The following is a 17,200-nucleotide window of genomic DNA, read 5'->3' on the forward strand; positions in this document are numbered from 1 at the left end:
ATTCCTCTGAACTCCAGTTAGTTGCTGATAAAACTGAAATGAATGGATTATTAGGTTTGCACTCCAGCCTCTTATATATCATTCTAATGTAGTAGGAATAGATGCACCTCAGCTTTAACACTCATCTAAGCAAAAGGTAAAGAGATGAATATCATTCGTTTATGTTAAAGAAAACATGGTGTGTTGTCTATTGAGGAGTTTAGGTTGTGGAGAGCTGATTTGGAACAAACAGCAAATTGTGTTACTTAACCCCTTCAGTCCAGTGAATTATTTTTTGTTGTACTTAGGCCTCCACAAAATTAAATCAATAAGCTTAGAAAAGACCTCTAGTAGTGAAGGGGTTAATGAAGGTTGTATATGTCTAACCCTTCCAGTTTGAAAGTCTTGGCAGAGTTGAATAAAAATGTCTGGAGATAGCAGGAAAAAAATACTGAAATATGTCATTGACATTATCTGGATGAGTATTTGTGACTGTCTTGTGCATCATTATTCCGTTATTTGAGTTGCATTGATAGTTGTGGTGTTTAACTCCTTTACTCCCATGATGGTAGGTTTTCTGTTTTACTCTTGCCACCAACAGACAATTTTAATCAGTATTGGTGGGTGGCCCCTCTAGTAGTGAAAGGAGAATGAAGGCAGTATTTTACCCCCTCATTTCCAATGTCTCTCCCAAGCAAAATAAAAATGTATGTTGATAAGAAGAATAAACTGAAAATTACATCGTTGGGTTACAGAGGTTAACTGCATCAAACTGGTAATGTTTTTTTTTATTATATTCATGCTGTCTTTGGATGATTTTATTGACCCTTCAAATGAACTCTAACTGTGAAGGCTATGTCTAACCACTCCAGTTTGAAAAGTGTATCGTAGTATGAAAAATTCCCTGGAGGTAATAAGAATAAAGTAGAATAATGTCACTGAATTGAAGGTGTTAATGTTTGAAGTATTTACGAGGTTAGATGTTTTCATGATGGTTCTTCTTTTATGGTTTAGTTAATTTTGTAGGTGGAATTGGGCAGTGTAGGTTAGAGATTGCAGAGGCTTTTTCAGTCTTAGTTTCCTGTACATATTTATCTGCAGTATTTTAAGAAGTATTTTATTTTGCAGTATCACTTCATATGCAGTGCCATCTCAGTAACTCTGTCTCTTGTTTCAAATATCCTCCTGAAGGATATTGACATTATATTCTTGATGAGACAGTAACTTATCAGATAGAGATATAAATATGCTGTGCACATGTGGCCTAAAATAGACTGACTAGATAATGCCCAAACACTGTGATCAACTTTGTCATCGTAATGCAATTTTTATGAATAAGCCCACAGTTTTATGTCTTTAACAAGTGAGACAATGTGAAAATTATATTTATGATATTCTAGAATTATCTGATCATAATACAGTACCTGCATCAGTACCTAAGCAGACTGTAGACTCTGTGCATCTATCTGTCCATTGCCAGACGCCTTAATCTCGTAAGGGGTGGCCACAAACAAATCGCCTACATGTCACCCTGTCCCCTGCCATTTCACTGCCCTCCGCCCAGCTCACGCCCCCCTCACTCATATACCTCTCCACTCCATCCCTCCATCTCATCCTTGGCCTCCACCTTCCTCTCCCCCCCTCCACCTCACTCACATGCACTCTCCTCATTACTTTGTCACTCTCCATCCTCTCCCCATGGCCAGACCACCTCAGTGTATTTCTCCTAATGTTTTTTATCACATCCACATCCACACCACAATGCTCCTTCACTTCCTTAGTTGCCAGTCTCTCCATGTAACTCCACGTGCTCCTGTCAGATAACTCATTTCCACTGCTCTCACTCTTGACTTGACTTTCCAACAAGGTCCAAACTTCGCATCCATACGTTAGAGTTGGTATCACAATACTGTCATGCAACGACTTTTTTACTTCCATGCTCACTTTTCTTGTCACTGCTTTCAAAGAACCAGCAACCTTTCTTCCTTCTTGTACCTTTTCAAGCACTTCACCCCCCCAAACTTCCATCCTTACTCATCACAGTACCCAAGTACTTAACCCTATGAGGCCTCAACCCCAGTCAAATTATGTCTGTCTTAGATTTACCCGCTTTCACGCTGACTGTGTTTTCATGTAGCTATATTTTTCTTTAACCAGTCCATGTAAATTTACTCTTCATGATACGATGCTGATTTTGGTGTCATTTTAATGCTGAATAGTTGTACTTTATTATAGCGTGTTTAAAAAAATAAAAACAAATAAAAAAAAAAGCCAAATTGACAAGTTGAAGTTAGCCAAAAACAAAAAATTTTATTCTGAGTTGTGAAAAAATATTTACCAAAAATAAAGCAATAAAGGTATATAAAGGTTTTTTGCACCATACAAAACTACAATAAATTGCCTTCTGAATGATATATAGTTTATGGCTTTTTATGCCAGTTATTGTGCAGTAAAGCAAACGAAAAAAGATACAAAATTTGTATTGACACTCAGCCGCGTCTTCTCTTAGTGATATTTTACTTTGATCAGTCTGTGTAAATTTACTTTCCATGATAGGATGCTGATTTTGGTGTCATTTGTAAGATGAATAGTTGTACTTTAGTACGTTCAAAAAAGGAAAACAAAAAATGAAAAGACAAAATGAGGAATTGAAGTTAGCCCCCCCCAAAAAATTCTATACCTTGCCATAGAAAAATAGTTGCCAGAAATAATGTAATAGAGATATACAGTATATAATTTTTTCTTTTTCTCCATGAAAAACTACGATAAAGTGCCTTTCGAGTGATATATAATTGATTTCTATTTATGCCAACGATTGCACAGTAATTTTTGTATTACACTTGGACGCATCATTGGAATATCTGAAGTTGGATTTCATATGACATGCAGCAGAGTCATTAGAATCTTTAAAAGGTTAAATGCACTCACAATTTCCATTTCCTTATTATGCATTGTTACTGTACATTGAGTGACTTCATTTTTCTCAAAGGCCACAACTTCACTCTTCCCTACATTCACCTTCAGATTCAGTTTCTTACACACTTTCCCAAACTCCTCCATCAAGCTTTGCAATTCCCCTTTGTCTTCATTTAACAGTACAGTATCATCTGCAAACAACAGTACAGGAAGTTTCCAAACACTGCCCTCTCTCATTAGGGCTGCTTCAACATCCACTGCCCCACCATGTATCTCTTTTTATAACCCCATCCATGTACAGATTGAACAGCCATGGAGACATGACACATCCCAGTTTCAGTCCAACTTGCAGATAGAAGAATTCACTCAGTTTGCTATCCATAATTCACTCAGTTCGCTATCCATTTGCACTGCAGCCTTAGCCCTCTTGTATGTACTCTTCATGGCATTCAGCAACTTCCCATTTATTCCTTATATTCTTAATGTTTTCCACATTCCTTGTTTATCCACTCTGTCATATACTTTCCTCAAATCCTTGAAGGCTGCATACAACTTCTGTAGAAACTTTTCCACAAAAAACCTAAGGATGAATTTCTGATCTACACCTCGTCCCTTCGTAAAACCTCCCTGTTCTTCTCCAACTAATACCTCTGTTTTTTCCCTAACTCAGTCAGTACATATCCTTCTATATACTCTTCCTGTTATACTAAGAAGACATATGCCCCTATGATTACCACACACTTCTTTTTCCCTTTTTCCTTTTTACAGGGAACTAATTATACCTGGCCTCTGGGGCTCTAACTTCCTCCTAGGCTAATCTGAACATCGTCCACATCCATTCTACTACTATCTCTCCCCCATGCTTCATCATTTCACCACACACTCCATCAATTCCTGGTGCTTTCCCATATTGACTTTCTTCATTGCTTCCACTACTTCCATCCTGCTGATCTCTTCCCCCCTTCTCACCTCTCTCCTCCCAGCCATTCCCCAGCCACTCGCAATACTTTCAGTCTTTATGTTTAACAGTTCCTTAAAGTGTTCTCACCATCTGCCTACTTTTTCTTCCTTCTCCACTGACAATCTACCATTTTTATCTTTCACTCCCCTGCTAACTTCTTTATCACCCTGTCTAATTCCTGTTACCTCATTCCAGAACATTTTATTACATTTCCTCCACTTTACACTCAAATGCCTTCTAAATTTCTCATACACTGTCTTCTTACTTTCTCTTACTAATTTTTTCACCTCTCTCTGGATATAACTCAACACTCAAATGCCTTCCAGATTTCTCATGCACTCTCTTCTTACTTTCTCTTACTAATCTTTTCACCTCTCTCTGCATATAACTATTCTACTTCCTCTCAACTTCCTTTATGCCTCTGCTTCCCATCCACTCACTATATGCTTTCGTATATTGCACCACAGCTTTTCTCACCTCTTCATTCCACCTTGATGTTCCTTGCACCCCCTTTTGTCTTCTCTTCACCCCGCACACCACCTCACATGGTGCATAGATTTCTTCTGTGAATATCTTGCACACGCTTTCCACCTCTCCCATCTGCTCCTAAGCATTATTTACTCAATTGGTCCTCTACTTCTCTCCATTGTCTTGCAACCTTTCTACCTTCCTTGTATGGACTACTTTCTTCTGTTTGTTCCTCCTTCTATTCTTCCATTGCACTTGAACCTTGACTTTCACCACTACCAAGTGGTGGTAAGAAAGTCCACTCCCTCAACCTCTGTATGCTCTTGCATCCATTACATACCTTGCCATTCTCTCATCCACACACACATAAACAGTCATTGCCTTCCTGTCATTCAGTTCACCACCCACCCTTTTCATCACCCGCCACATATACCTGTGGATCATTTTGTGCCTAAAGAGGGTATTGGCTATCACCAACTCCCTCCCTGCACAAATGTCCACCAGAGCACTGCCATTCTCACCCACTTCTGCAGGCACACCCCACTCAACAGCTACTCTATCCACCTTTACATTCCCTAGTTTTCCACTCATATCTGCAATCAAAAACACTCTCTCATTGCTTTCAGACTTTCCATGCACGCTTCCACATTTGCCCAGAACTCTTCTTTCACTCCTTTTGAACAATCTTGCGTTGGCACATACACACACACACAGTTGCTCACGTTTGCAATCCTTCTGTCAATCTTAAGGCGACGTCACACTGGGACAAAAGTGGCTAACATGCTAGCCAGTGTTGTGACCTGCTATCCAAACTGACTCATGGTGAGCGAGATTTCGCCTGCGAGGCGAAATGGATAACAATTCTCACTCACAGCTTGTTGGTGGGATTAGAACTCAAATGAGCCTCTATTAATTTTGTAATTGGTGAGAAAATATTCTTTAACTAAAATTGTTAAATAAATACAATTTAATTCTTGTGGTTTTTATTCAGTTTTCTTTTGTTTCTTTTAATATGAAATAAATATTCAGACGCTCGGGTGACGAGCCACGGAGGCTGTCTGTTTTGTCTCCAAACATCAAGTAGAAATCAGATTTCGATATGGATCCTGCGGCAATGAAAGCTCTAGTAGACTGCTTTGTGGCTCTGGAGTTGCTAAAGTACGTGAGGCGGTTGCAGAAACTGAGGAAAATGGGTACTCTGTGGTGGTTTATTTACAAATGACCACGAGGCACCAAGGCAGACAACACTGTTAGCTGTTTTGGCTCGCAAAAACACACGAGTGTGACGGACACTCGGCTCTGCTAGCCGTTTTGCCTCACAAAAGCTGCTTACATGTTAGCCACATTTGGTCTAGTGTGACACCACCTTTACCCACGCAATCCTTGAACCCACTGATCCATACTCTCTTATATTCTCCTGCCATCTCATGCACACAACAATACATACTCCCTCTTTTGCCCTCTCATTCTCACCTACTCCTGTGCATATACCCATCCATTTTTACAATCCCACCTCTCCATTTAGTCTTGGTTAATCCACATATGTCCACTTTTGCACCCCCAAACACCTGGACAATCTCTCTCTCATTCACCTCATCATTCACACCCCTTACATTCCATGTTGCAGTTCGTACCATGTAGACTGTAGACTCAGTTATGCATTTTGAATGGTCAAAATATAGATTAAGAGCAGTGTATTGAGATGGAACAGTATTAAGATTTAGTGTGTTTTTTGCTCTGGCTGTATGTTGCACTCACAATATCAAGCAGCTATTATATATGTGGGCATGGCACTCATTAGACTCAAGTTTACCTTGGTGTGCATAAACAAGTCCAGTATTAGCATTAGAAAATAATAAGTGTGGAACAATGTGTGATCAGATCATGTTCCTGTACCAGTTGTTCCAGCTTATACTGAAGTACTGTATTAAGTACCCATTATGAATACACATATGGTGTAGTAGTATGCAGTTTAACATCAAGTTTGCCACACTGATTGTGTAGATTAGAACCAAATTCATAGGATGGAACTTTATTTAGGTGTGGTTTGTAATTTGCTGTGGCTGTATATGATGCTGACACTGCTACAGTGGCAGTTATGATAGTGAGTGCATGGCACCTGCCAGACCTATCAGATAGTCTCCCTTGACATACTGGAAAAGCGTATGGAAAAAAAAGTATGTGCAGAAGCGTATGGTTAACTTTTTCAGAAGCACTTATTACTGCATTAATATTATGAATACGTAACATGATCGTAGGTATTTGATTGTAGATGTTGGATTTACATACTTATTACCATAACTGTTATGTTAGTACAGTATGTCTTTAAACACAGTAAATATGTACATATTTACAAGTATAAGGGATCTTAGCAAAAAATACTAACTGTTATAATCCTTGTATATCAGGAAATGGAAAGAAGAAAAAAAAAAAGGAAACAGGAAGGATGGAGGGAGCTGAAAACCTGAGTACCTCTCCATATCCTAAGAAGGAGAGGAAGTACAAAAACAAGGTTGAGGGACAAGGTGGTAGAGGTAGAGTAAGGAATGGAGGGTCATGTGTTGTGGGAGAAAGGATCAGTGATGAATATGGATACACTTTATGCCTAGAAGTTCTTTTGCCACCTTTTGCAAAGGCCACTGCTCACATCATACAGAATCAAGCAATATATAAACTGTTGAATGAGGTGTTCTTTTGCTTGGTCACATCTGATTCAACACTGTATAAGGACGAGTTTTTATTGGTATTGAACAGGACAATATTTCACTCAGCCAAACTTTATCATGTGCCTGATGAAGCTTGGTGAAGGAAAACTTTGTACAACACCAACAAAAGTTTGTCCTCATAAGTTGTTTTTCCTAGCAACAGTTAGCATCCCTGCCTCTTCAACATATCTGTTGCAAGCAGTGTTGTACTTCATTTGGTGCAGTGTAGAGGGAGATTGCACTGTTGCATAAAAAAGTATCCTTACTCACATGAACGCACAAGTCCACAATGAGTAGAGCAATCCGAACAGTTATGATATTCCATATCTCGTCGTCCATTGTGTCCAAGTGACTTACGTCACTTTAGTAAGGATACTTTTTTGAGCGATAGTACATGACATATTCTGTCTCCCTTACTCCTTTGATTTTTCCCTAAGTGGTTGAGGGAGCCTTTTTCATCATCATTCCCTCTGTATTTGAAGATGAGAAACTTCCTTTAATTTTTGTTAATTAGTGCAGGTTCAGTAGAATCCAACTTTATGTATAAGAAATTCTTTTAGGTGGATATAATAATCTGTAGTAGCCAGAATATGATATCGTAGTGAGGCCCTGCCCTGTAAATGGTTAGCATAGTCAAGCAAAGATAAACCAGCTTACTTGAGAAAAGTGTCAGTTTAAATCATGAAAGATAACCAAATGAAAACTTTTTTTTATTTCTATTTATTGCCAAACACCTCAATTCGCTAGTGAGTGACCACAGACGAATTTCTTCATGCCACCCTATCCTGTGCCATCTGGTTGTCCTCTTCAACTTAAACCCTCCTCATTCATATGCCTCGCCTCCCCGTCCCTTTATTTTGTCCTTGGTTTTGCCTTCCCCCTCACAGTGACATACACTTGCCTGTTCAGCCTCTTATTCTCCATCCTTTCCTCATGGTCATACCACCTCAGAGCAATTCTTTTATTGTTTTCTAGCACAACCACATCTGCACATTCTCATTTCTTTTGTCTGTCACATCACATAACTTAAATTCTTCTCTCGGATAACTCACTTACACTGCTCTCACCCTTGACTTGTGCCTTTCTGACAAGGTCCAGGCTTCACTTCTATAATTAGAGGTGGATCACAGTACCATTATGCAGTGACTTAATAATGACTTTATTTATTTGTTTATTTTTTACTTCTGTGCTCACTTTCCTATTCCTTATCACTGGTGTTGGTGAACCTGTTGTATCCATTCTTGCACTTCTTCTTTCTCGTCACATGACCTAAATATTTGAAGGCACTCACATTCTCCATTCCCTGACTGTCCAGCCAGACCATGTACTCTATGACTTCACATCCATCAAAGGTCTTAACTTGCCATGCTCATTCTCCAGTCTTTGCAACTTGCATTTATATTCACATAGCAGTTCATTATCATCAGCAAACAACAGTACAGGTAATTTCCAAACCCAACCTTCTCTCACTAAGTGTGCTTCAACATCCACTGCTTTTTTTTTTTTCTTTCTTTCTTTCTCTTTCTTTTTCCTTTTTTCTTTTTTTTTAGCACCATCCAGATATACAGTCACGGTGAAAATAAATGGAGTGAGGGGGACACTTCAGGTAGTGCACTGTAAATCTTTTTATTATTACCGTAAACACAGCATATACTTACCACGCTCTAATATTTTGTGTTCTATCCCTTTGCTTTCTTGCAAGCCCATAGCTGGCAGGGAACAGATGCAATGAGGAACTTACTTGTTTTCTTGGGTAATGAAGTTTATCCATCCAATATAGCTGCCAGAGGCTTGTCAAGAGAGAGGGTATCTTTGCCTCACACTCGGCTTTTCATCAGCACCCACATGTTTTCAGTTGGATTAAGATCCAGGGAATTTCCTGGCCATTTCTTGAAGTACTTCACACAGCAATCATCCAGCCATTCTCAGTAACATATTTTGCTGCGTGCCAAGGGGCCCTGTTGTACAACAGATAGTTAGCCTTGCAGGCTTGAAAGCACTCCAGTAATACATCATTAAGTAATTCATGGTAACATTCTTGGGCAGGATTACCAGTTTTCCCCTACCGTAATAGCCAGATGCATCCCACACCATCAAAGAGTCAGGGAACTTGATGGTGGGCTGAATGTACTTGTTGGCCAAAGTGTCACTGCCCCACGGCCACCTTACATTTCCATCCCTATTTCCCGTCACTATAAAGGTGGCTTTGTCTGTCCACAACACTCGCATCCAACACGTCAGGTCCCAGAGAAGATACTATAAGGGAAAAGGGGCCCAATACTTAGTCTGCTTAAGGGTTCTGTGAGTGACTGGTAGCTGAGGCATCTCAGTAGAATGAATCATACGTTCCATTCACTCACATCTGCAGGCAGTCTATTTTGCATTGTTGTAAGTCTAGGGTTCCTCAGTCCACCTTTGGATAATATTCACAGTCCGCTGAATGGCTGCCCTGGGTTTGCCAGACTCTTTTATTTTCTTGACACAGTGGCAGCAGTTCTGCCATCACAGAGTTGCTTCATCCAGCACAGTACAGTTTTCTAGTCGAATGCTGTAGCTGGAGCGAGGTGTTTGTTGTTAGCGTGGCTATCTGTCCACCAGTCAGGTTCTTTGAACTGCTCATAATTATAACAGTGGAGGCCTTGCCAACACAGCCACAAATGCATGTTGAAATGTTCGAATGCACCAGGAAACCACAACCCTATGGCTGCCCCTGGGGTACTGAACAGGTGCTTCCAGTCGTGGGTAGGCTTACTTGGCATTGACCAACTGCCAGACGTATGATAAATTTACATTTGAGTCGTCAGCTTTGAGCAAATGGGGGTGGACTGATTTCTGTAATGTTTGAGATGACCTCCATGTCTTTTTTATTGTTTATTTTTGTAATAGAATCATGGAGACATGTTTCAGTCCTAAGTGGAAGAACTCAGTTGGTTCACTTTGCATATGCACTGCAATCCTTGCTGCAATTTTAACAGCACTCAACAATTTCCACACACTCCATATATTTGCAGCACCTTCCTTTCACATTAACTGTATGTCTACATGCCATATGCATTTTCCTATATCCATGCTGGCAGACTACAACTTATTTCCGTTCTCTATACTTTTGCATGAAACGTCATGGAATGAATATCTGATCTACTTTTCCCCTCCCCATTCCAAACACTCCTTGTTCCCCACCAACTACTTCCTTTATAATCTTCCTAACTCTGTCAACAAGTATCCTGTCATATATCCTGCCTATTACACAAAGGAGACAAGTATCCTATGATTGCCATTCACTTCTCTTTCTTTATCTCCTATGTATTGGGGAACTGTTTGATCTGAGTTGCAGTCCTCTGAACAAGGACAGGAGGGTAGGCAGTATGAATTTACCTGTAACATTTCACTCATGAAGGTAACAACAGCACCACTTATGGATAAGAATGTGATGTAGGTCATCATATACATTCCATAATCAGATGTAGGGAAGCAACTATCTCACTTGCTGGACATTTCAAGGAGGGATGCTTTTGCCCTACTGTTCCTGGAGAATGATTTTGAATAACTCTTGATAGGTTTTACAGTACATGGAGTAGGAACAAAACAGATTGTATGATCCACTAGTACAGGACTGTTCTCTGCTTTGGTCAATAATTCATGCTCGGCTCTTTTCGGGGTTTTCACTCTATACATGTATTTTCTCTCAGTCTTTGTTCAGTGTAGACATCTTTGAGAGAGAGAGAGAGAGCTTGTTCTGCATCCACCAATTGCTTTGGAGATTGGGGAGTGTGTCTGTGGCACTTAAAGTAGACAGAGACAAGGGTATTTATGGATATCCCAAGTGACATAATGGCAGGGAAACCTCTCCCAAGGTTTCTGATGAAGTGTCTACACTTGTAATATCTTAGTATATGAGAAATTTTCACCAAGTGATGGCAAAGGGCCATTCTCATATGCCTCTGCTCTGGAGTTCTTAATAACCCCAGCTCAAGCCTGTCGTGTTTGTGGTGATGGTGAGTGTGGGAGAGGGCAGGAGGATATGAGGAGACAGCGTGAACTTGTCCCTGGGGAACAACGGGATTGTCTTTACAACCTCACTGATAAAATGGCACAGGTCAAGTTTGCCATGAGGGGTCACCTTCATCACAAGTTCCTGAAACCCAGGAGGGTGTCTGTTTGAGAGTGAGAGCATAAAGAGAAATAAGTTTAAAGAGTTAGTGGCAAATATTTTTCTGGTTGTCTACCTAGGGACAAAGGGTTGCTTTCTGAATGCCAGTGCATACCACACCATTCTAGAGGCCAGGTTGGTAGGAGAGATTGATTTTGAACTCCATAGTCTGGACACTAGGGAGAGTTGTGTCCACTGATGCCCTTGATGAGGCTTTGACACAGGAAGGTAGCCAGTTGTTAAGGCTCTGTACTTCAAGGAGTCCACCACCTTTACAACTTGAAAGACTTCAGCCACCTTCATCATTGTAGTGAACACCCAGGGAACTACTGATAAATGTAAAGCGCAGAGGACATTGAATTGGTACATGCCCTGATCTGTCTGAAAAAAGAGAGGTATTTTCTTAAGCATGGATGGTTTAGGATGTAACAGCACACACCTTCCAGAACCATCATTACCAGTCAGAATCACTGGTGCAGGAGAGGGCAGTATGAGACTCTGTGTTGCTCTGTGTTCTTTTGGGAGTGAAAAGACTGCAGTTATACTCCTTGAGGATGTTGAGAGGCCGTGGAGGATGAAGGTGCAAGTGGATGATGGGCTGGTGACAGGGCGATGGAACTTGAAGGCCATCAGGTTCACCCTGTTGTTTGCATTGTCAGACTGAAGTGTTCCTCTGTGCACCCACTGGGTGGGAATGGATTGGAAGCTTCCATCAGAAACACTGACTGTCGTCTCGTCTCAGGTTCAGCTAAGTGTTTGTGGTGTTCACTGCTCTCTCTAACATTGGGCAAACCAGGATAGTGGCTGCATTGACAAGGCCAACAAAAAACGTTGCCAAGTTGGTTATGGTGCTTGTAATATCTTGGGCTGAAATGGTACAATGGAATCTCCTAAATTGCAGCTTTATGAGAGTGAGCACACTCCGCGATTTGAGAATTCCGCGAGTTACAAATATCTAATCTTATGGAGATAATTATTTATGAGTCTGTCATCTCAGAGAAGTTGCTCCCCTTACCCGCAAACCTATATCAAACTGGTCACCAGCGAGCACAAACAACCTGGAAAAGAAATTGGTAAAGTACAAGTGCTTGTGGGCCCTTCGGGCTCTCTCGCACTTGCTCCTGCGAAGGGCTCTCGCGCTGCGCACTTTCTTTCTCATGCTTCGCACTCATTTCCTCGTGCTTCTCACTTGTTTCCTTACACTTCACATGTGCATTACGATCATTTCAGGTAATCTGGGTCACGTTTATGTGCTGTTCTAGTCTAACGTCACTATTGGCCGTCAAGGCAACATCGAAGGGCCCATGAAGGTCCGTTTATGTGCTGTTCTAGTCTAACGTTGTCACTTGGATTTTTTGCAGCTAACCAATTGATCATGTTATTTGCAGCTTTGGGAATGGAACCCACCTTTTCTGCACGCAAGTCCGAGATATTAACCACTCGGCCACGGCAACTGACTGGGCGCCAGGATCGGCATTTTTTGGTCAAAATTTGATCGCTCATTAAATATAGTAAAAGTTTTTCAATTGTGATGGGACCAAGTTTTTTCACATCAGCAAATTTTTTGCGATTTTTGTGCCAATTTTGTGCAATTTGAGTGTGTAGTTTTGGCTGCCCAAAGTACACACACACACACACACACACACACACACACACACACACCAGTCTGACAGACCTGTCATACAGAGAGAGGCTGGAAAAACTGGATTTGCCTTCGTTAGAGGAAAGGAGAAAGAGGGGAGACATGATTGCAGTGTTCAGGACCATGGTGGGAGTAGATAAAATTGACAAAGAAGATCTGTTTGTATGGGATAAGAGAGCAACAAGAGGACATGGAATGAAATTGAAAAAGTCAAGCTGCTTGAAGGATATCAAGAAATATAGCTTTCCTTACAGAAGTATAGACTTATGGAATAGCCTGGACAAAGAGATCGTCCAGTCTAAAAACTTAAACGAGTTTAAAGTTAAATTCGACTTATTGAGAAACAGCGACGGAAACCCACGAGCATAGTACATTCCGTGTATATCACAAATAGGTATATTCTTAAATATTTGAAACGACTTAGACATAGAGGTGGTGCATGAGAAAAACATTCATGTGTGTAAAGGTAGACTTGATAAATGTGGATATGGAGACAGGACAACATGAGCATTGCTCAATTCCTGTATACTACAAATAGGTAAATACAAATAGGTAAATACACACACACCGCTGGTGCAGTGGTAACGTTCTCGCTTGCCAACTGGTAGATGGGAGTTCGCGCCTTGCTCAGGTTGCGAAAAGTTTCACTGATGAAGTGGGTGGTTACTGTCCCCCTTGAGCAAGGGGATGGGTGTGTGTGTGTGTGTGTGAAGGTCACAGTCTTGCCCTTAGATCGGACTATATGAGCTCTCAGCTCCCTTCCGAGAGGGTAAAAAGCTGACGATCACGACCATCAAGTGATAATGACCGACCCGGTGAATTACACAAACACACACACACACACACACACACACACACACACACGGCTACTGCTATAGTATATTAGATATTTAATGGGAATGAACAAATACCCTGCCCTAGGGTGGAAAAGGAGGTCCGGATGATGATGATGATGATGAACAATATTGTAAGATTCTTACCTGACTCTGACTGACGTCATTGTTTGCATGGATGGGGGACAGGGGAGGGGGGAGGGCTTCCGAGGCTTGAGGTGGACTATGGTCTCTAAGCATAAGGTGAACGTGTTGTTGCCTCATGCTGCTGCCTCTGTGCTGCTTCCTCATCCGTCTCCCTCAGGAACCCCTCAAAAGCCAGTGTGAAGGCAACGGAAGCAGTGTTGTAATGGGGTCTATAAATCCCCATTGCCCACAGGCTAAGTGGGAATCCTCCGTTTGGCTCAGTGGTAATGTGCATGCACTTGGAGCACAGGAGCTTGAGTTCAAATCCTGGCTGGGACAGTGTAATTAATTTATTAAGTTGCATTTCAGTTATTTCAGTGTCGTCGTCGCTCTCAACTGCCTCCGTGTCCTTGTAAGGTCCGTCAGTTGAGCTTAATTCTTTACCAAACTGGTGCAGCCTTCCCATATTTTTAGTTGAGTCTTTCAGAGGTTGCTTATTATTCCTGGATTACCACAGCTACTGGGTATTTTTATAAACTTACCTCTGAAAGTTATAAATGATGATTTAGGATGTGTGATACACTGATGCATCCAGTTGGAGTGGTGGTTGGTAAACTGTGGCCAGTCGGAAAGACTGTCTTCATTGAGTCCATAATGGTGGGCAACTTTGGCCTTCTCACCACCATCAATCTGCCTTACTACACCTAACTTTTGGGTGTAAGTCAATGTTGGCAACTTCTTCCCTGTCCATGAAGAAGTTGTAGGCTTAGGAGAGTTACGATTGGCCGTGGTAACACTGGGCAGGTGAAGGAAGCATGGGGGGGGGGGGGGATCCTCATAAACCAAACTGGAACCACACGCCGTCAACAGAGTGGAGACAATGCATTGAGTGAGGCGGGCACCAGGACTCAAGCACACATGTTCTTCATGCTTGATGTAGGAGGGAAGCTCTGTGATTGGCTTATAGCAAGTGCTGTGCTTGAATGTGGTTGGTTTATTTGTTACCATGCTTGACTACGATTGGTTAACACCCAGCTAGACGCACAGGCTTGAGGTAATGGTGGCGCATATTACGCAAGACATGGGAAAAGCTTCACTTTTGAGGCTGCATTCGCAAAGTTCATATCATTTCCACAAGTTACTGATATAGCAGACTGTTGCATGATGTTTCCATTTAGGATCGTATGATTTAGGAGGTTCCATTGTAATTGGTATTGTGTCCCACCCCAGCAGGGTGGGAACCTCTCATCAAAGCCATGTCCTGTTGTCTGGAATTTGCTAAAATAGAATAGTAAAGATTTCCTTGGACTGAAGGGATTAAACTGTCATACCGTAATAGTGTTGGTTGTAGGCTTTTGATTATGTTAATGACTGTGAATTGCACCACACTGTTCACTGGAGAGTGTTGTAGTGGAGTAAATTAAATGAACTGTCTCAAGCTAGTATTGGTAGCTTCTGTTGCTTCATCTTAATTATGGTAAAATGATAACATTTTGTGGGACAAGTTTCTGATGTCTCTTCCATTCCAGAAGACCTGCCCGTAATAGATTTAGAGCAGTCTAAGTAAGGGTACTGCTAGTCATCTTGTGTGATTACATAGCATTAACTGTAGCATCCTAACTTATTTGAATGTGCTTCATTAACCTCATTAACATACGACAGTTTCTAACTAATCTCATCAGTGAATAGCAGAAGAATACTCTCAAACAACAGTAGCCTGCCGTAGTTAGAAATAACAATATTGTACTGCTATTGGTACTTTGCAGTGAAACTGACTCTGAAATACACTAAGTGTTCTCTTATTACTTTTCCTGCAGAGTAAGTAAATGAAACTCAAGTTATATTTAGATATACAGTAGTACAGTACTTGTCTTACATGTCTTATACAAAGCTGAGATGATATATGTCATATATAATGACACTGAGATGATAAGAGTAATCATAACACTTCTGATGATGTATGACATACAGTAAGAGTACAGTTCTCCTTTTTCATCTCTTAAATAATTATAAAGTAAATACAGTTCCTTTCTGTCAGTGAAGGTGTACAGTATATATTACAATACTAAACTGTCATCTGGTAAACACCCATACTTATATGCACTAATTTTTAATGCGGAGTTTCAGTATCACAAGTATTAAAGTAACTGAAGTGCTTCCATAGCTGTGAGTGCCCTTATTCAAAGACATATGTTGTGTCAGTAAAAATATAATCTAAAATTCTCTCTCTCTCTCTCTCTCTCTCTCTCATTTTTTTTAATGTTGATTAGATAATACTGTTACTGCTTTTTGTCAGTGTTGAGCATTATCTATGGTTGAGGTAATATAGTAAAGTTATTGGAAAGAAATCCAGGTGTTGTTTTGTATGTTTAATAATTAGCTGACAGATCCATAATTAAAAGAATTAGGTCATTGAATAAGAGCATATGTTATTGAACTTATCTTTTCAGAGGTACCCAGCTATGGAAGGTTAATATGAAGTACTGTACGATTATTTTCATCCTTAACTTTTTACCTCTCTTTGTTTAGTGTCCCGGGAAAATAGAAGTACTTTACCGTATTGCATCTTAACTTCCTGTAATCTGTGTCGAAAACTAAAGCATAAAAAATTAGAGGGAACTGAGAAGTGATACAGGTATGGTAGAGAGATGTTTGGCAGAGTGTAATGTGTTCCTCCTCCACAGGTTAACACGGAATCGAAGGACGTCATTGACAAGCAAGTAATAGATGGCCATATCATTCCTGGAAAAGTATTGTTCACTCGCACAGTTCAGAGTCCCACCGAGCAGTATCAAAGCATGGCATTTGCAGACAATCTCAAGGTGTACTTGTCCATGGAGAATGTTAGCAGCCCTGGCAATGATGGAATGATTTGTGAGTACAGTAACATACAAGTCATTTGTGTATTCAACTTAGGACAGATCTTTAGCAGTGAATGGGTTAATGAAAGCTATAGCAGACCACCCCAGCATGAAAAGTCTTTCCTGAGCTGAAGACTATAGATAACAAGAGTAAGATAGAGAAATACTTCACTGAACTAAAGGGGTAAATTCTTAGATCTAAGATCAGTAAATATGTAGTAATCACTTTAATGTTGTGGACTCCTCTGTTTCCTCTCCTGTTTCCTCCTTCCACACCCATCTTTTTTTTTTTTTTTTTCAGTATTAGCTACGTCAGCTTTACACACTTTCCATCTCCTATATCTATAACTTCAAAAGTCTTGCACTTTTCTTCATTGTATGCTTTCAGCACTTCTCAGGTTAGTGAATTGTTTTCTTCCATTCTAGTCCATTCCCAAATTTCTTCTTTACTGGTGAATATTTGCTTAAGGACATGCATCTGTCGCTGTCGTAAACTTATACCATGCAAGTGTACCCTAGGAAATTAAGGTTATTTATTAACTTCCTTACTTAGTATTTA

General features: G+C 40.5%; 1 protein-coding gene across 1 annotated transcript in view; it reads left to right on the forward strand.

Moving 5' to 3' along the window:
* The window catches only part of Fas1 (fasciclin 1 Fas1 domain-containing), a 400,018-nt gene that overhangs the window by 337,817 nt on the left and 45,001 nt on the right, over window positions 1-17,200 (forward strand). The window contains exon 6 of the mRNA XM_080276078.1: window positions 16,465-16,654. Coding sequence (XP_080132204.1) covers window positions 16,465-16,654 — 190 coding nt within the window. The remainder of the gene's footprint in view (window positions 1-16,464; window positions 16,655-17,200) is intronic.

This window comes from Coenobita brevimanus, chromosome 7 (genome assembly GCF_032717465.1).
Source record: "Coenobita brevimanus isolate Jiangsu-jjx chromosome 7, ASM3271746v2, whole genome shotgun sequence".
NCBI lineage: Eukaryota > Metazoa > Arthropoda > Malacostraca > Decapoda > Coenobitidae > Coenobita > Coenobita brevimanus.